Source organism: Myiozetetes cayanensis, unplaced genomic scaffold (assembly GCF_022539395.1).
Source record: "Myiozetetes cayanensis isolate MyiCay16 unplaced genomic scaffold, myiCay2020 scf28, whole genome shotgun sequence".
Lineage (NCBI taxonomy): Eukaryota > Metazoa > Chordata > Aves > Passeriformes > Tyrannidae > Myiozetetes > Myiozetetes cayanensis.
This window is the reverse complement of record NW_026087499.1, coordinates 2060581-2080567: the sequence shown is the minus strand read 5'-3', so window position 1 is coordinate 2080567 and position 19987 is coordinate 2060581. Positions and strand designations below refer to the sequence as shown.

General features: G+C 48.0%; 1 protein-coding gene across 4 annotated transcripts in view; it reads right to left on the bottom strand.

Moving 5' to 3' along the window:
- Nucleotides 1-16096, bottom strand: part of DVL1 (dishevelled segment polarity protein 1) — a 63344-nt gene extending 47248 nt beyond the window's left edge. For 2 of the 4 annotated variants that reach the window (XM_050322586.1, XM_050322587.1), the window contains exon 1: nucleotides 15805-16096. In XM_050322586.1, coding sequence (XP_050178543.1) covers nucleotides 15805-15974 — 170 coding nt within the window. In that variant the 5' untranslated portion in view covers nucleotides 15975-16096. The remainder of the gene's footprint in view (nucleotides 1-15804) is intronic. The other 2 variants (XM_050322588.1, XM_050322589.1) reach the window with 1 other exon arrangement.
- Nucleotides 16097-19987: the final 3891 nt, after the last annotated feature.

The following is a 19987-nucleotide window of genomic DNA, read 5'->3' as shown; positions in this document are numbered from 1 at the left end:
AGGCCCCAATCACTAATTTTTAATGAACACATTCATCTCCCCAAGAAGAAGGCCGGGCTTGAAACTGCAAAGTAGTTTTAAGTTTTCCCCTATTACTGGAGCTGTCGGAGTTGCATCATCCATCCTTCATCAAAACTCAAATTAAAGCACCAACAATCCCATCTGCCAGCAGAGCTACAGTTCAGGAGCCAGAGCAGCTTTTCACACTTTGAACTGACCCAACATCAGCAGAGGTAACCCTGGGATGGGTAAACCCTAAACTTTCTCTTGCTGCTTTTTGCCACAAACACAGCGAAGAGCAGCTGAACAAGCTCCAGCTCAACCAGTCCAACCCCATAAATCCTCAACACCTTTCTGAGCTTCCCAAATCCTATTTTTTCGTGGCAGGATACCAATAGCACCTCTCAGGAGTAAAACTGCAGTCTGTCATTTCCTAATCCCCGGTTCACTGAGACTCATACCCCGCTCTTTGGCACAGCCAGATAAGAGGAGCCCCCATCCCGGTGGGTTTGTAATCTGCCCATTCTTCATTACAGCTGTGTCCCTGTCTTCACTCATTTTCTGCCAGGGGCTGGGGAACACCAGCAGCTCTGGGACTGCAGCACTTGCCAGTGGTTTATCCAACCAACCAGGGGCTGATTCCTTAATTAGTGATCCCTGGAGTCTGGAGACAGAAACACAGAAGCTATTAAAAGGAGACAGCACGGGTGAGAAAGGGGGGGCAGGGGGATGGCAGGGCTGGGAATTCAACTTTGAAACACAGACTAGTTGTTTAAATTTGCCCAAAGACATCCTGAGTGCCTTATCCTCAGGCAAAGGTCTACCTGCTGCTTTCAAAACCAGTACCCAGGAAGCCACCAAAAACCCTTTCAAAAGGCAGTCTGTCTGGTGGGGAGATCAGAAATCCACATTAAGCAAAGGATCTCGAAGAGGGTTTGACAGCTTGGCAGCATCTCAGAACTTTCTAACACAGCTATCACCTTCTGACCGTGTCCTGAGTCACTGTTTTCCAAAGGAAATCTGGCCCTAAGAAAACACAGCAGCCACAGGAGGCACTGTCAGGTTCTCAAACCCCAGAGCTGCTTTACTTCACCTCAGCAGACCCTGCTCTCCACCCCTGGAGACACAGCTTTTCCTGGTAACACAGGCTCAGTGAAAGTTCAGATTTTGTACACAGCCTCCCAGAACACCTTTGGGATGGCTCCTGACACCTGCACTCACAGCTTGACACTCCGGAGAGTCAAATCATATTAGGAAGGGAATAATCTATTTTCAAGAGCATTCTGTTTTGCATTTATATCTCTATGCTTCCTACCCTTGGAGAAAAGAATGTCTTAAGACTCCATGAGCTGACAGATGTGTTGGTGTTATTTGTTTTACCTGGCTGCTGCAAGCAAAAAGAAAACACTGTAAAAAAAAAAACAGGACCATGTGAACGTGAAAAAAATCACAAGTCTTGGCAAGGAAAAGTCAGGGTAGTTCTAGGACTACTTTAAGTAAGTTTTTAAGAGCTACAGCAAATTTTAAGGGCCAGATTTTCCATGAGAGAGTTGGCCCCATTTAGTGCTGTTCCACCATCACTTAACCTCACCGGACCCCCTCGGCCGTGGAAGTTCACAGGAGTGTCCCACTTGTGCACAGTTCTAAAGCCATTTCCTGATTTGTATGACATTACTCCAAAGAAATCAAACCCAGAGAGCTCTAATTACGATATTCAGTCTGCTCTGAGAGTTCCCAGTGCCCCAGTTATTAACTGACACATTGGGAAGCTCCGAATCCGGAGACAAATCGCCACCGGTAGGAGCCCTCAGGATAAAAAGGAGAAGGGAACAATAAGACCCAAGAGTTTCTAGGACTGTAAAAAAAAAAGAAGAAGGGTCTTATTTTGCTTAATTTGAAGCAACACATTTTATTGGAATGACAGTGATAGACTCAAGGTTGTCAAAACCAATTGCATCCCCAAGCAGTCACTGGAAGCAACCTTCAGTCAGTTTGCCAGGCTTGGCCACAGAATTATGGCATGGATTTCTTCTTGTACCCAGCAGGTCCCAGGCCACGGGCACAGAGAGGGATTGTACCTTCTACTCACTCATTTTTTATTACTTCCACTTTTATTTCAGATAAAGGAATATGTGTGCATACAAAACATGTGAAGGGGGGGGTCCAACCTCTCTCTTTTCAACATTTAAAACCCATTATTTATTCCGTGATCCTCTCGTTTCAAAACAACAACCAAAACCCCAAATCCCTTCAATTCTGCCTGTCCTTATGTTTGTTTCTTTTTGTTTAGCTGCCATGTGAGTTCATTAGAATAAGGACTGTTTTCTTACTGGGAGCTGACACAAAACATCCCCACAAAGACCCCCTCACTGTGCAAACAAATAAACTTGTTGTATTTGTCTCTGGCTCCTTTTTAAACAGCAAGTGCAATTCAGCAGCAACTCACAGGCCAAGGCCAGGACAGACCAGCCAAAGATGTCCCCAAAAATGACCTGCAAGGAGGTGCCTCCTAAAGCTCAGCCTCTGCACCCTTCAACACCCACGAGCCCCTCCTGGCAGGAGCAAAATTCCCAGTTCTTTCTCGCACTGCCTGCTGTTATTCCCACAACTGAAGTCAGCTTGGCACTAGGGCTGCAAAGCTGCCCTGCAGCAAAGGATAATTCACAGTAGCATTATCTTCAATTCACTGGCTTACTGGTAATTTGGGCTGAGCAGGAGGGAGGGTGGGGGGGAGTGTTAGCAAAGACAAAAATAAGCAGATGACAAATTTGCTTATTAACCACACAGAATATGAGATGCACTAAAAAAAAAAAAAAAACAACTAAGGAGGGAGGAGGGATGGAAAGCAGGATGTGAAGGAAGCAGGAGCTGGAACAGCCTGGCTGATGTCAGCCATGAAATGCAAGCCCTGCTGCCACAACTGGAGAGGCAGAGTTTTTAATATTAACCATTTGATTGCTCTGCTGTGACACCACGTCAGGCACAGGATCCCCACCTACCCCACAGGTGATTCCTGCAGGCTGGAGCCCTGAAACAGCACCGAGAACAAGGAATAAATTCCCCCTGCACGAGAAAACTTCACTCAAAAATCAAAGTTGATCTTCACCCAGAATCCACCAGGAGACATTCTTGTGAAAGCAGTCAATCACCAGGAGCTCCTCACAACGCTCCAGGGCCAGCACTGACTTTACCTTTCCTCCAAATCCCCAGAGCCCTGTGAAAGGCACACTCTGTACCCTTTCAGGATTAGTTTGCAGTGCCAGTGAAGGCAGGGAGGATTTTTGCATACGCTGAAATAAGGAACTCGTCGAGCATGTCTGTGAGCACTGCACTTGCTCAACAGTCTCTCATGACTCAGTATCCCCACATATTTACCTGTGACATCAGAAACCCAACCTCTCCCTGGGATTCAGCATTTAAGTGGCACCTCTAGTTACAGATCACGTGGTTGGTCCAGAGGTTCCTAAATATTCGTGTTTTCTGCAGCACTCCTGCCTTGCCATCATCACTTGCTGCCACTGGGCAGCTTTATTCCTTGGTGAGAGCAAAATGTAATCAGTGTCAGGCACTTCTTTGCATATTCTTTCCCAAATAAAGAAGAACTTTGTCCTGCACCCACAGTCCCTCCTCATCTCTGCACCAGGCAAGTCTCTGGGCTCAATTAATTTCATTTCACTTACTGTACCCGTTTTCAATTTGGGGCTGTAACTAAAACAGGTCATAAATTACAACTGGAAATGAACATATTTATAGAAGCAGCTCCCCCTCAAAGTCCTGCAAATCCACTTTTTTTCCCCCTAGCTCTGTTTTTAATGCGTTGGCAGATTGGTTTTATTTATTTATATCACTCTAAAAACTCCACCACAACAGTAAATTCTATGGAAAATGTGACAGGGGTACAAATGGAACAGTCACTGGTCAGTGCAGAGAACTTCCACCACAGTGACTGCCAACAAATCAAGGCAGTAGACATGTAATTTTAACATGTTCACAGCCTCCTCCAAAGGCACAAGTCCTGCACATAAATCAGGTTAGGCACAAGTTGAACTGCTTGTAATCTCAGGGAGTAGATCACTTACTCAAGGTCAAACACAGAGTAGCTGGAAGAGGGAAAACTGAACTCAAACCCACAAATCCCAACCCACACAGCCCGTCCTTCTCCTCACATTCCAGAGGGGAGGCAGACAGAAGGCACTGAAATATTGCAGGTTTCAGATAAGGTTTAACTAAAAAAAAAAAAAACAACTCTTATTTTGAGCCAGTTTTCAAATCTGGCTGTTCCTCTTCAACTTTAGGTGACGAGCTCTTGGTTTGAACAGCCAACAGTTGTTAAAAGAACAGCTCTTGTCCCTCTTCCCCACAGTGGAAGTTGTAAGCAAAACACTCACTAAGGATGTTCCAAATGTTATCTCCTTCTACACCTCAGAAATGCAAAGGCCGGTTTTAAAATAAACAAATAAATAAATAAAAATCTGGAGCGTCCCTTTTTAAGGGCTGCTCCTCCCAAACTGCCTCCCAGCCTCTACAGGGCACTTCTTCCAAAATCAGAGATATTCTGAACATCCTCCCAGAATGATTTTCATTCTTTATCTTACCAAGGCCACTGAAATAACCAAAAAATGATGGTTATTCCCTCAATTACTCACATTTCACATGGAAATAAGCCACAACAGAATCACAGGGCAACTATTTAGGTCGTTCCTTCCTCGAGCTCTGAGAGGTCCTCTGTGTTTGCTCAGCAGCTTGTCTCAACTGATTAAACTCTGCAGCAGGGATTGCAGGACAAGCCTCCAGTAGCCTTCTCTGAGAACTGGGACCCCAAACCAGCATCAGCAAAATCCCCAGTGACACCCTCACCCTTCCCCAACACGCTCATTAAGCCACGGGCTGGGTGCCTAATTAATTTCTTTGGGAAGTGGCATTCCAGTGGCAGGGCAGCCCAAAGGCAAGCAGTGGAAAGATGGGGAAAGCAGAGTCTCTGCACCAAATAAAAAGCTTTCCCTGCACAGAACATGTAAATCTTCTCTGGGGGCTGGTGCTGAGGGAGTTGAAGGCTAAAGGGGAACGGTGAGCCCGTCCCAGATCCCACTGCTCAGTCACATCCAGGGTGGAAAAATCACCTTGACTGATCCCAAAGAACTTACCACGACCAAATATTCTTCCTTTAAACACAGACATCCCCCACATTCCACCCCCTCTCACCAGGAGTTTCCTTATTGCCAGGCACACCTTCCAAACCCATTGTAATTTAGTTACTTGCACATATTTATACCCAAACTCTGGGGTCTCAGAGCTTGGAGCATCTCCCACTCCTGTTCTCAGGAGAGCACCTGCACTCCCAGCAAAGGGACTGCTGGTATCCAACAAAAACCTGGGCAAAATAAATTGGTCAGAACAACCTGTCCCAAAGCCCAGCCAGAATTAACTATTCCCTGTTTCCAGGTACCACGGAGGAGTTTGGAATCAGGCCCCTCTGGGAAGCAGGAGCAAGAGAACCAGAAATGAAGAGCTGGGTGAGCACATCACTACCTAGGGGTGGATTTGGAGATTTAAGTGAAATAATAAGCATTCAGGAGTTTCACCAAATGAGGGTTTTAAAAGCTCTGTGTGTCAGCAGTTCCCTGAGCTGATGTTTGGGGACCACAGCCCTGGGGCTTTAGGAACAAGCCCTTGCTCCCATCCCCTACTTGGCTACAGAGACATTTCCTCAGAGCTCCAAACCACAGGAATATTTCTGCCATTGCCAAAAAGGCAAACAACAAATGAAGCAGAAGCAGCAAAATTAAGAGACTCCTGAAGCACTGGATACCCTGGAAAGAACATCCCAAGAGGAGAAATCAGTTCACCTTGTAAGGTTGGGGTGTAAACCCCTGGAAATTCTGTATTTTTCAGCTCAGGTGGGAGAGTATTTTCACTAGATTCTGTTCCTCACACACACAGAGGACAAAGCAATCTGACCAAATCATCCCACAAAAATAAAGAGGGTTATAAATATCCTTTTCTTTCCAGTAGGAACAACAATGACTAAAAATGGGTAATGCACTTCCACAAAACAATGCATTTCTGCTAGAAAATACTGTTACCCTTCCCCAAGTTTCAGTCCAAGCAGTACCTGCCACCTCAAGGTCACTACCAAGTTTGGGAAAACACACAAAATTCAGTATCTAAGAGGATTCTCAGAAGATACTGGAGGCAGCTCTGAGATTTGCAGGTTTTCTGGACACACACGACCTCTTCATTTCTTCCCCCAGAAGAGGAGCATCTCTCTGCCAATTTTGGGAGGGTGTGTAAGGACAGGAATTCTCATTTTTGTGTCTTCTCAAAGCAAAAGAGGGTCAGAAAACAGTGGGAGCTGCCATGAACTCAGAGGGAGGAAAAAAAATCTGATATTACTGTCAACAGATGCTGCTTTCTGGAAAACTTACCTTATGAATTTGCCCTAACACACTGATTTTTAGGCTGATTAAAACCATGATGAGGAAATATCTTCCAAAATACCTGAACTGGCTATTGAGGGATTACACCTGACACAGTTCCAGGCATGTAGAAGGTGTCTGCATTTTGGGAGGTAACCTCAGGTAAGTCTCTGTATCATGGCATTGGAACATGTAATTATAACTTTCACTGTCAGCAACAAGCTCTTAAACAGACTTTTGGATTTAATTCCTATTAGGCTTCCATCTGCAACAGGAGCTTTGTGAGTTAAAGTAATGATGCAGAGCAATTTAATTGTCTGTACTCACTGATAAATTTTTGGACAGGACTCAGATAAGGAGGAAAAAAAAAACCCTCTTTGGAACTCTGGGATAGGCAGGATTGCTTTTCTGAGCACTAATGGGGAGATTTTCAGGAGTGGTTTTCCTCTAACTCCACTGGAATTACAGTTAGACCTGCCCTGAATGATGATGAATAAACAGCACATTTTGCTGGGAGAAGAAAAACAGATGAGTTTAATCATCTGTCCGGATTCAGCACCCCAACCAAGAGAACGAAAACAAGCCCAGATTAAACAAACAGTAAAAGTGATATTAGAGATGGTCAGGAATGCTCTCCTCCCCCTCTCCATTTTCCCAACTGAACTTCTCAGTGCATCTTGTCTGCAAACAGTTCTCTGGAACTGGCCTTGCACAGACAACATCCTGCCAAATTCCCCAGAAATAGCTGCACTTAAGCTGAATTTCCATGTGTTTTCCCCATCAGCCACACGCAGGAGGATCTCAGAATGCTGGCTACTGACATTACAGAGGGAAGGTTCATCTGCAGATCACACACACACACACACAACCCTTGCAGGACTCTTCTTAATTACCACTCAATTAGAGCACATAAAGCAGACATTCAGCAAAGGATGAGGCACCTGGAGTTTTGTGCTTTATCCATAACATGGCCAAAGAAAAGATGCCATGTTGGATATTAAGTAATTAGCCATTAAACTGCACCAGGAGTATTTTTGCTCAGCAATGTACAAGACTCAGCTTTGGTAAACTACAGGAGAATTCTTATGGAAAGGAATCCAACCAGTGGGGTAAATGGAGAGTAAATCCAATCCCTGTCACTTCGCTTCCTCTCTCTTAATTCCTTTCCGAGTGGAAGGCAGAAATCTCAAAGCACAAACCTCAGACTGAACTGCAACAATGCATGTGTAAAGAGCTGCACTGACTCAGCCCCATTTGTTGGAACAATCAGCTGATTCTACTGATTTTCCCTCCCACAATGTGAGGCACGTGAGAGAGGTGCACACCTGCTAACAAGGGGATGTGGTTTTAAAATACTGGATTTCCACCAACTTTGGAAGGAAAGCACAGAAAAAAAAAGAGTGAAAATTAGCCAGAATTTAAGGGAGGGAAAACAACCAACATTTAAAAGAATTTCACGTAGAGGTGAAGGCAGAAAAATCCACTGTTGATGGTCTCAAGCACAGCAACATTATCAGTCAAACACACAGGAACCCCAATTGTTGGGGGGAAAAAAGAGAGAAAGGAAGGAACTTTAATTCTCAAGACATGCAAATTGAAACATGTCCTGATTCCTGAAGAAGATACAAAAGTCCAGAAGAACAGGGAGTGGATTCTGCAAGTGATGCCATTTACAGAAAAAAAAACCCCTATCTTGTGTTTCCCAAAAACCACCTCACCAACCTTCCCTGCTGGCGCTGGGGCACAACAGCTGGAATAAAGGATTGGTGCTCCTGAACAATTCCCTGGAAGCACTAATCAGAATGCTAATTGCCCAGCCATGGAAACACCTCTCAGGCTGCACTCAGAGTGGAGCCTGAAATGCAGCAGTGAGGCTGCTTTGGACAATGCCAGGCTCCATATCCAGCTGGGAGGTGAGCAGGATCCAAGTGATCCTGCTGGATCCAAGTGATCCAAGTGATCCTGCTGCACACACCCCACGGAAACCTGGGCAGGCTCGAAGGCTGGGTGGGAATCAGCTCCCTAATTCCAAATTTTAGCCTGCTCCGTGGCTGTTCAGGGTTGCTTTCAAAGCTCTGCATGTGGATCCTCCTCCTGGTTCCCTGCTCGCTCTCCTGTGGCGGGACAGGACGGTGATAATCCTTCAGAAATTGTAATTAAATTAATCCCACTTAATTCAACCCACTTCCCAGGCAAATTTTAATTAGAGATACACTCAAGCCCACAGATAAGTCGCTGAACTTGAATCCTAGGGAGGTGGTTGATGTTTCCAACAGCTGCACAGCCTCTGTGTATCCTCAAGCCCAAACAAATCTACCTGAGCACGGGGGTTAAAAAAAAAAAAAGAAAAAAAAAAGAAAAACAAAACTCTGCATGCACTACGTGGAGGTGCTCATTAAATGAACAGTAGTAAACTTGTTTTTCTAACTCGCCCCATTGCAGATCACAGCCCACAGGAAGCAGACCAAACCTGATGTGTCCCTTTAGCGTGTTTTCATAGCATTAGCTTTTAATAAATATAACACACTCCACCCTCGGAGCCGAGCAGGGCTCAGGTTCCAGCAGAAAAAAGTGGTTGTTTTAAATATTTAGATTACATTACAGCTGGGACATTAAAATAAGCAGTGGCTTGTACTGCAGACAGTTATCAGAATCAGCCTGGCAAAATATGTGTCAGCTCCACTGGTGTGGCTGCAAAGTATGAGCTCTGAGGTCTGTCAGCCCCCTGTTCTTACACTTATTTTTATTATTTGTACTGCAACAGTGCTTTCTGATGTCAGCAAACAGAAAAGCACCACAGTGTTAGATGCTGTATAAACATAAGTAGTGGAAGCCTCCAGAAAGTTTCTGGATTTCAGCAGAGGAAACAGGGAAAAGCTGGGAAAAACGAGGGCTATTCTCATCAGGCAAGGCCTAACACAGCCTGTACTTTGCTGTGTCCAAGTCCTTTGCTGAGTCCAAGCCTAAATACAATTTTTTTTTCTATTTCCAATTCTCAGTTCAGTGCTTTAACTATGCAACTGTCCATTTCCTTCCAGCAGGTAACAGTACTCCCAAGTTTCTGCAGGTATTAACAACTCTCCCTTCCAGCCCTGATTCTCCTTCCCCCCTCTGAAGGGCTCTGTGTGGCTGCTCTTGATCCACACATCAAGCCCAGGACCTGCTCTTGGTCATCCTGACTTTCAGCCTGTTATTCCAGATGCATTTGATGGAATCAAGATGAAACTTGGGGAGACCTGGGGACATGTTTTAGTGATGGCCTTGGCAGTGCTGGGTTAGTGGCTGGGCACAGTGATCTTGGAGGTGTTTTCCAGGCTGATCAAGTGTCTGACAGACCCTGTGGAGTGGAATGAAAGCTGGAAAGAACCACGACCAACCCGCTGAACTGTGCACTCAGAGTCACCACACTCAGCTTTAAGGGCTGCCTCAAAGAGCTAATGAAAATCCAAGCACCTTCACAACTAAACCTACTTATCCAGCTGTGGGTTTTTGAGGAAAGCCTTCATTAAAAGCATTTCCCTCCCCCTGCACTCAAGTCACACATCTGCACCAGCACTGTCCACGTGACAGCGAGGAACTGGCTCAAAAATTCAGTGTATTTCAGAAAGCAGTGACTTCACCAGGCTTTGGAGCAGCCCCAAAGTGAGTGTCAGGGCTGCCACATCCCCTGCCACGGGCTCCCAAAGCAAAGCTGGCAGCAGCAGAGGAGAAGGGTCATGGATCTCACCCAGGAGGCTGGAACATGCCTCACATTCACCTCCCTGGTCAGCCCTGCCTGTTTACACCCCAGGAGCAGCTGTCCCAGCGTGACCTGGAGCCAGCTCTGGCTGTTACACAACCCATCGTCCCTCCCCAGCCTCCAGACAGGCAAACCTGGCCAAAAAGGAGGAAAAAAAAATCCTTACAAGAAGCCCACTTGTTGCTCCATCTGCTGCTATCCCGAAGACATTGTCAGTAAACGTGTCACAAAGGTCTGGCTGGGAAATCAGGAGACTGCATGAGCAGCTGAAGCCCAAACCCTTTCTAACCTGTGCCCAAGTGAACTGCTGTGTTTTCTTCAGTCCAACTGGTCTGACCTCTAAATATCTACTACTGATGAAGCAGCCTGAGAGAACAGAGAGGACACAAATCTTCAGAAAACCTGCTCTGATTAGTTCTGCCCACATGGAACTGCTCCCTTACTCATCCACCTCTCCTAAAAACACCCTGTTCTCCCAGTGGCATCGAGGGCACAAGAGAATAAACAGGGAAGAGGCAGATGCACGTGGGAAAACAAGCACTCAGGAGGAAATTCCCCCCCTGGTTGCTTTGTGAAGATTATCTTGCTTGCATTTCCAGACCAAACTTTGCATGGCACGCCCCTTTTCTGCTCTGTAACCTGGGCCATCACCCTGAATCCTCTGGCTGCTCTCACATCCCACCTCCATTTAGCTCTTACACTCTGTGCAGCCTTCCTGAAGCTTTCCATTCACACAGCAGAAATTCCTTGCCAGAGCTCTGAGTCGCCTCAACATCCCCCTTGCCTGGTTCTGATCCGCCACAGCCTCTCTCTGTGGGCATCAATCCCTGTCACGGAGCTGCAAAGATCATTTTCCTGAGCTGTTATTTTTAGCACATGCCCCCTCTCTGCACATTGGCCTGCCAGCTCCATGTTTTCTAATGCAAATAAGAAGCACTTGCCTTCATTTTATTTCTGGTTCAAAAAAGACAGACTCCTACCTGCAACTGCCCTATATCAGCCTCTGTCACCTGCTTGCTCAGTGTTCAAACAAGGATGGTGGTTGGCATCCTTTCATGTGGCTCTTTAGTCTTGAGAGGATCTCCTTAAAAACACCAGCAAAAAAAAATACCTCATTAAAATCCGTGGTGCAGTAACCACCCAAAAAAAAAACCACCCAGCCCAAATCTGTGCTCTCACTAACCCAGAGCACAGCAGAGTCCACCTAAAAGGATGAACCCTACCTGCAAGCCCTTTTGGCCAGCCTGCTGCATATCCCTGAATGAAGCTTGCAAACAGTTTTCCCAAGCACAGAACTCAAGCCCAAAAACTTCCTCTTGAATTTAGACCCCTGTGGCAACTGATAACAGAGAACCAGGCAGGAATGAGGCTTCCAGGTTTTCGTCCAATGTTCCTTTCCTTGCTGGATTTTTACAGCAGCTTTCTTTCAGTGAGTGTGGAATTCTGCGGATATAACACACAAATTCACTGTTTTCCAAATTATATATGCCCAGTGTCCAAATGACACTTTAAACAGCACTGAATCATAGAATGGCCAGGGTTGGAAGGGCCCTGAAAGATCATCCAGTCCCACAACTGTCTAAGCCTCATGGATTTATGACCAACTCCTGTTTTCACTTCTCCCCATAAAAAATACCTTGTGGATTTTTTTTTTTTAAATATCTTGTCTCTAAAAGCTTTCCCAATTATGAAATTATTCTGAAGCTACAGATACCTGTCAATTAGGACTCCTCTTTCTCAGTTATGACTCCTCTTGGGGCAAGGGTGAAAACAGAGGTGGTGCTTTCCCCCCATGAGAAAAGGCACAAGGAAAACCCAAAATTTCTGTGCAGAAACAGCTGCACCTAAAAGTGCAGTCTGAAAGGAAGCTCTTTTGCTGATACCAAAGGAATGCTCCAAAAGCCACTCCTCAGAGTACTCCCTAAAGAAGTATAATCAAAGGAGTATTAGTTCACACAATGGAAAGAATGAGGAGTTGAACCTCACCCAGAAGGATGGCAGGACAGACACACTCTGGAATTCCACGGGCAGAGATTGCACAGCCCAGGACAGGGTGACTGAGCAGAGCAAAGGAACCACAGCAATGCAGGGAGGGAATATTTATCAGGTTTTTTTTTGAAACCCCACGTATTTCAGATGGTTCAGCTCTTCCTCTGAACCTCTCCTGCCCTAATCCTGTCACAGCATCTGGACCAGAGCTGAAACAGCAGCACCAAGCCTCAGAGGAGGTTATTACACAGCAAAATTAAAACACATAACTTACAGCAATGCCTGGATCATGCACATTCATAATTTCGTATTTCTGGAAGTTAATGGTAGTGTTTTACAAGCAAAGCTCTGGAAGTATCAAATATTTAAAAGCAGACAGATAGGAACTCCTCTTGTAGGATCTGTCACACAGATTCATTATGAATCATTTGGATCCCACACAGCTGTCACAATTTCAGTCATGAGAGCCCAGACATCACAAACTGAAGCTTTATTTTTAGATGGATTCATTAGTTGTCATTTTTCAATCATCACAGAAGTAATGGAACTGCATTGTGTGTTCTTGTGTGGCTCTAACCTTACGATCAGCACTCTCAGTGATGGGAAGTGACCCCTGAGGAAAGAACCAGTGGCTGTAAGTAACTAAATCAGCTGGTGACACAGCTCCTTGTCTATAAAAACCACACCACAAACATCACCTTTTCTAAATTTCACTGCTGGTAGATACTGTCACATTAACGACTCTGAGCCTGCAATGCCCCTGCTTAATTTCCCACCAAGCAGAATAAAAATAGAAGCTACAAAGCACTTCCAAGGGTTGAGTCTTAATGTCAGGGCACAGTTGGACATCCTGCATCACAGAAACAGCATCGTGTCTACAGATGGAGTCAGCAGGAAAGCCCCAGCTTGCAGAATAAAGGCAGGGCCATCCCACCATGAGCTGGGGAAGAAGTCACCCTTGGGAATGAACTGGCACGGGGGAAAAGGGGTGAGGCAGTAAATTAAACTGTAACCAAAGTTCAGAAGGAAACACAACATTCCTACACCTTTTCCTGCAGCTTCCAAGCAGCAGAGCTGGACTCAGCACAGGTACACAGAACACAGGACTGCTCAGTTCCATAAGACATCCTTGACACAGCTCCACATCCCCAACCCAGCTCTGTTCCAACCCTTAATAACTCTGTCTTTCACGGCTGGAAACCATTCAACACATCCACTGCTTCTGAGCACAATTATTTATTCCATTATTTCAGGATCCAGGAAAAGGCCGTGCCTTAATTACAACAACATGTGCAGAATTGCAAAGTCAGTTCCCGATCAGTGGCTTCTCAAGGAGGCTCCAATTCTCCAGGAAAACATTTGCTCTCCTAACACAAGGAGACTGGACGATCCTTGTGGGTCCCTCCCAGCTCAGGATATTCTAAAAAAAGCCAGTTTGCAGACAAATTGGTGAAAACAAACAAACAAACCCATGTTTACTATTAATGTTTACTAAGACAACCGAAATTCACCCAAGTTTTCTTCCAGTTTTTCTTTTGATTGCCTATTTTTTTTAAGTATTTAGGATTCAGAGAGGAACAAACACACAAGGAACGAGACACACAAACCAAAAGCAAACAAAAATCTGTCAGCTTCGTGGCTTCCAAGAGTCCCATCTACAGAGCTACCCAGAGCTGTCTCAAGGCAAGGGATCGTCACCCAAATGCTTTCAGTAGCTGCATTTGAGAGTGTTATTTAAATGAGACAGAATTTACATGCCCAGGTCATCCCCCAAGTGCAGCCCTTCGCCTTCCATCAGCTCCAAGACGAGGGTTTGCACGTCCCTGTCACTCGGGGGTGAAGGAGAGAAATTTACAGGCAGACGATTTCAAAGACGTTATTTTGAAAACAAACATTCCATGTAGTTGTTTCCTCCCCCCCCCCCAAAAAAAAAATGTTTTCACGACTCAGAAGAAACAAACAAAAAAAAAAGTCAACCCACCTCCTGTGGTAATGGGCCAATACTAACAGCTCCCCACATAAGGAAGACGTGTCAACAAACAATACCCACATTCCACCAGGGGATAAAAACACAATCAACGTGAAAGGTTCCGGGTCTCACGGGTAAGAAAGGGGCTGCACAACATATAAAAGCATGCTTGGGATGATCTATCCCACCAAACATGAAACCTGCACCCCAACCACGGCGTTATTCTGGAGTCAGGTCCGTATTAGTTTCCCACAAACCTGCTCCCCTTTATTTTTATTTTTATTTTTCCTGGCAAGGCATTTAACTGTGCAAAATTGCCTCACCAGCGACAGATGTGAGTACAAAGGGAAGTGATTTGCTACAAAAGGATTAATACATTTTGAAAGTTACTGTCTGGCAACCTGTCAAAGGCACTTTTATTGGTTTATTTTATTATGGCTGTCGATAAGCCCGGTGGCACACAACCCACATGGGTGTGCAGGGACCAGAAGGATGGCAGATATCCCCTGGCTCTGCTCACAGCCCTGGCCTGCACCACCACAGAGGGCCTTTGAAAGTCTGGCCCTTGTCTCCTCCAGCATTCCCAGGACAAGGAATGCGTGGGCAGTGGCGAGCAAGGCTTGTGCCCTTGCAAGTGGACATCTGACCACTGGCCACTTGTGTCACCTGTTTGGCCACTGAGCATTTCATACCTGTTTGACCCCCAAGGATGTGACACCCGTGTGACCACCGAGGATGTGACAGCTGCCATCTGAGCACAGCCCCTTTGGCCACTGACCATTTCATACCAGTTTGACCACTGACCACTTCGCACCCATTTGAGCACTGACCATTCCATACCAGTTCGACCAGGCGAGGGACCATTTGACACCCCTTTGGCCCCCAAGGACTTGACAGCTGTTTGACCACTGACCTCTCGTCACCCGTTTCACCACCAGCCAACCCTTCCCACACCTGCCTGACTCCTGACCGCTTGTCACCTGTTTGGCCACTGACCATCTGATACCTGTTTGACCAGCCCCATCACCCGTTTGACCACCGAGGATCTGACACCCGTTTGACCCCCAGGGATTTTCAGCCGCCGTCTGAGCACAGCCCTCCGGCACCGTGTGACCACCGACCATTCCACCCCCGTTTGGCCGCCGGTGCCACTTGTCACCCGTGTGACCGGGGACCGCCTGTCACCCCCCTGACCCCCGAGGGTTTGCAGCCGCTGTCTGAGCGCAGCCCCTGCAGCCCTTTTGACCACTGGCCATCTGTGTGACCCCCGAGGATGTGACAGCCCGCGGACCCGCCGGTCTCTCCCCAGCCGCGCCGATGCCCGCCGTGCCCGCGATGCCCGGGCGCTCCCGCGGCCTCTCCCGGTTGCGGTGACAGCCGCGGATCGCCCCGGCCCGGCCCGGAGGCAGCGGGGACAGCGCCGGGCGGGCTCGGGGGGCTGTGCCGGGCTCTCCGGCGGCTCCCGGGGGTGCCCCGGGCGGCTCCGGGGCGGGATGGCGGCAGCGCCGACCCCGCTCCGGGCACGGCCGGGCGCGCCCGCCATGTTCGCGGCGGTGGCTCCCGGGGCCGAGCCGGGCCGAGCGGGGCCGGGGCCGAGCGGGGCCGAGCCCGGCAGGTGCCCCGGGGATGCTCCGAGCGCTCCGCCGGCGCCGCGGGGGGCTCCGGGATGCGCCGGCAGCGCGGCCGCTCACCCGAAATCCTGGTCCATGGACTTGAAGAAGAACTTGTAGCTGTGCACGGGCCGGTTGCTGAGGACATTTTTGAAATCGGCCAGCGTGACTTTCTCCGGCGGCACCGGCAGCTTCACCAGGTAGGGCGTCTCCTCCTCGTCGATGTGGTAGATGATCTTGGTCTCCGCCATGGGCGAGGGGAGCGGGGGCGGCCGGCCCGGGGCCTCTCGGCCGGCGCTCGGCTCCGCTCACGGCCTTCCCGACAGGAAGGGAGCTCCCGGCTCCCGGGATTCCGCTCCCTGCACTGCTCTCTAGCTGCCCGACCCGGGAACGGCAGCGCCGCCCGCCCCGCCCGCATCCTCCTGCGGCCGCCCCGCCGGCTGCCAGCGGAGCCCGGCCCGGCCCGGCCGGGGTGCGGGCCAGTGGGCCGGGGGTGCGGGGCCGGGGGTGGGGCCGGGGTGCAGGGTCCCGGGGTGCGGGTACGGGGGGTGCGAGGGAGAACTCACCCCCTCCGGTGCGCCCTCCGCCCGCACCGCGCCCGCCCGCACCGCGGAGGAGGGATGGGATGGGATGGGGATACGGATGAGGGTGGGAAAGGGAAGGAGAAGGAGGAGGACGGGGTGGAGGAGAAAGGGGACAGGGATGGGCATGGAGAAGGGAAAAGGGATGAGGATGGGAATGGGAAAGGCAAAGACGTGGAGATGAGGAACGGGAAGGAGATAGGAGAGGAAGGAAGGAGGAGAAGGGGACAGGGATGGGAGCAGGGTCGGGACGGGGAGGGGGAAAGAGAAGGGGAGGGGAAGGGTTTGGAATGGGAACAGGGATGGGACGGGGAAGGAGGAAAGGGAGGAGAAGGGGATGGGATGGGGAAAGAGAAGGGAATGGGGATGGGATGGGATGGGAGGGGAAAGGGACAGGACAGGGAAGGGGATGGAGAAGGGGAATGGAACAGGGATGGTGAAGGAACAGGGACTGGATCACAGAATCACAGTGCCCTGCTTTGCAGGTGATGAATTTGGGAAGAAAGAGTTCACCTTTATATTTCTAGAAATCCCCAAAAGATGGCAACCAGAAAATGAACATTTCAGACCTTAGGTCTCGAGGAATCTTTTGTTCATTTAAAAAAATCCTTCTTCAGGTAAGTCCCAAGCTAATGATGTTCTCTCTTCTACCCTTTCAAAGGAGGGGGACATTCACTTCTCAGAGTGTTCAGCTGCTCTCTGTGAAGGGGTAAATCACAGCTCAGTGACTGAATTACCTGTGGCACTGGAATGATTTTCCTACCAGCACAAAACAGAGGAGCCAACTGTGTTAGTGGCTGCCAGAAGGTTTGTAAACATTATTGCTATTTATTATTTTCAATTTTCTGAAAGTTACCAGGTCCCAGATCCTGACTGGGAACTTCTTTACCAATGGCACTGGATAATCCACAACTCAGCAAGGTTTAACAACCCCGAGAAACCAAAACATCATCACCTGCCTGCTGCCATTTCTGCTATAGTGAAGGAATTACAAAATCACAGCCACTGAGGTTCTCCAGCTGATGTTCCTACCACTCCTCACTGCTAAATGGGAATGCTTGTGTGACCACCAAATGAGATAAACAGCAAGGTAAAGGTATGGCCTTAGTCCTCGTCCTGTAATTAGTGATCTGGTGCTGGTTTAAGCCAGGAATGACCAATTTAGTGCATTCCAAAGAGTAATTTTCAAGAGTTGTTTCTATGTGTATAAAAAACTTCCCAGGATGGTTGGTCGTTACTCACCTTTTTAATTTTGGCATTCTGAGAGCCCTGAAGATTTCTGTGAAAATATGTGCTCAGCTTTCAGCCCCACGAGTGCAGACACGAGTTAGGGCTCTGCAAGCACCTTGGTGTAGAAAAGTGCTCCATCAGCCCCCGAATTCCACCACCCTCGAGAAACTCTGGGCAAGGACTGGAAGGCTCCCTTTTGGCAGGAATAACTCTGGTACAAACTGTATCTTCCGAGGTGCTGACCTTTATTTTGCAGAGTGAGACTCAGGCAAAATATTAACACCCAGCCCTTTGGTCTCTTCAGCTGGTACTTAACGAGCTCCTGAGTTGCTCAGAGGCCCAGGTGGTGCCCACACAAAGACTGAAGCTGCAAAGTCTGCTCCTGCTCCCTGAGCTTCGCTTTCACTCTCGACAACTGAAAATATAACGACTTGTATAATTGTCAGATGACTACCTTGGAACTGGGCATGATAAGACTGGATCTGTGACTCACAAAAAGCTTTCTGTGTCCCCATAAAGCACAGAAGAGAGGAGAAAACCCACTTTCATGTTGCAGTCAAAGCACAAGCTAATCCAATTAAAGAGAGGACACAGGAATGCAGGAGACACCACTGGTCCATCAGGGCTAATATCTCGTTTCTTGCAGAGTTCAGGCCTGAACACTTCAGCAAAAAATAAATATGAGGCACAAAATCCCTTGCTAATAGTGCTGTGCTCTCTGTGATAGAGGAAATAGTCTTGCTGGCCCCTGCAGGGAGCTGAGAGTGTCCCGAGGCATAAAAGCTGCTCACCCTTTTCTTCATTTATGCAGCAGTGCACTTGGGTACCACACAGGGAATAAGCAAGGCCTTTTAAAAAGCCATCCTTTGAATTATAGCAACGGTTGTTGCTTGTCTCAGGGAATTCTGAGGGCTCATCACGCTCTGGGTGCTCAGCAAATCAGGGTTTGTGCACAGGGAGGTGACAAAAGGAGAAACCAACGCTCTGGGCACCCACTTGGCGATTCCAGGGGTATTTTTCATCCACCTGCAAGAATTCACTTGTAAAAGAACAGAATCACCTTTCCCTGGGAGGACTGTTGGCAGGATTAGCACGGGTGCAGAATGTGAACTGAACACGGAAATGATCCTAAAACAGAAAGGGAAGTGGGAAAATATCGCTGCAACAACGTATTTGGGATGTGCTAAAGAGGCTGCAGGCTGCTCCCAGGGTGGGGTGTGGCAGGGGGATGCAATCCAAGGCACTTCACACTTCTGGCTCTGGTCCAAAAGATCTGCAAGGCTCTTTTTTTCCCCTCCGTTTATTCTTCCTCTCTGTGCAGTGGACCTCGGGCAGGACTCAGTCACAGCAGCCGACAAGGAAATAAAGCCATTAAACACTAGAGGGAAGCAAAAGCCTTTGAGTGCAGCTCTGGAGCCTCCTGGGCAAAGCTCCCCGGGGCTTCCCTGGCCGCTGGATTTAAACACGAAAAAACCCGGGGGGAAACGACAGGAGGCATTTGCAGTGACATTCCCAAACCCCCCTTAACTGAGGAATGTGTGCTACGGAGGGGTTTTGCCCCACAGGTCCCATGGGAGAGGAAAAGAGAAGGATTGAGGATGACTTTTCGTGTTGGTTTTCAAACAATTCCATGGGATCTGCACCTCACAAGTTAATTTACTGGGTTGATCCCAGCTCCTGCTTATCAGCACCCACTCTGTTTTCTTTCCTCTGGGTTTCCTAACCTCTTCTTAGCAGCTGCAGCACTTTTTTTTTAAAAAATAGAGTCACCCTTCCTTTAATAAAGGAAGAGTCCCTACAGCAATTGTCTTCAGAGCAGCTCATCTGCCGAGGGCCACCTACAGACCTGTGGAAAAGGAGTGTTATTTGGCTTAGAAATGTCTATTCAGGTCTTTATCCTACTTCTCTCAGGTCCCCAGTGTTTATTCTTCCCCTCAGAAATTTGTTCTGTTAATGACTTACAAGTAAGGCTCTGCTCAGACTGGGAGGCAGAAAGGAAATGGGGACAATCTGGACTTCATTTCAGACAAGTGGGAGACAATGACAATATTTAATTTCAGTGGTCTGCAAAGCAGGCCCTGTGGGTGCTAAACCAGCTCCTCCTTGTTCCCAGCTGCTTTCCTGGAAAATCAGACCCGTTGCCTGGAGACAGGGAAAAGTGACAAGATGCCCCAGCAATAACCCAGCAGAGACCAGTAAAGCCCCACAGCAGCACCAGAGAGGGGATTTAGGATGGTGATTCACCCCAGGGAAGAGGTGCTATGGAATGGCAGGAGACTGGATGGAGTGGGATTTCCAGCCAGGGAAGAGAGCAGTTAATACTTTCACCAGAGCTGGACAAGCCGGTCAATAATCTCAGTTTGCTGAAGTTTGCAGTTTTTTGCCCGCTTTTTAGTTCCATATCCTGCTTTGATCCTTCAAATTCCTGTGTCCCTGCGCTGTCCACCCGGGCA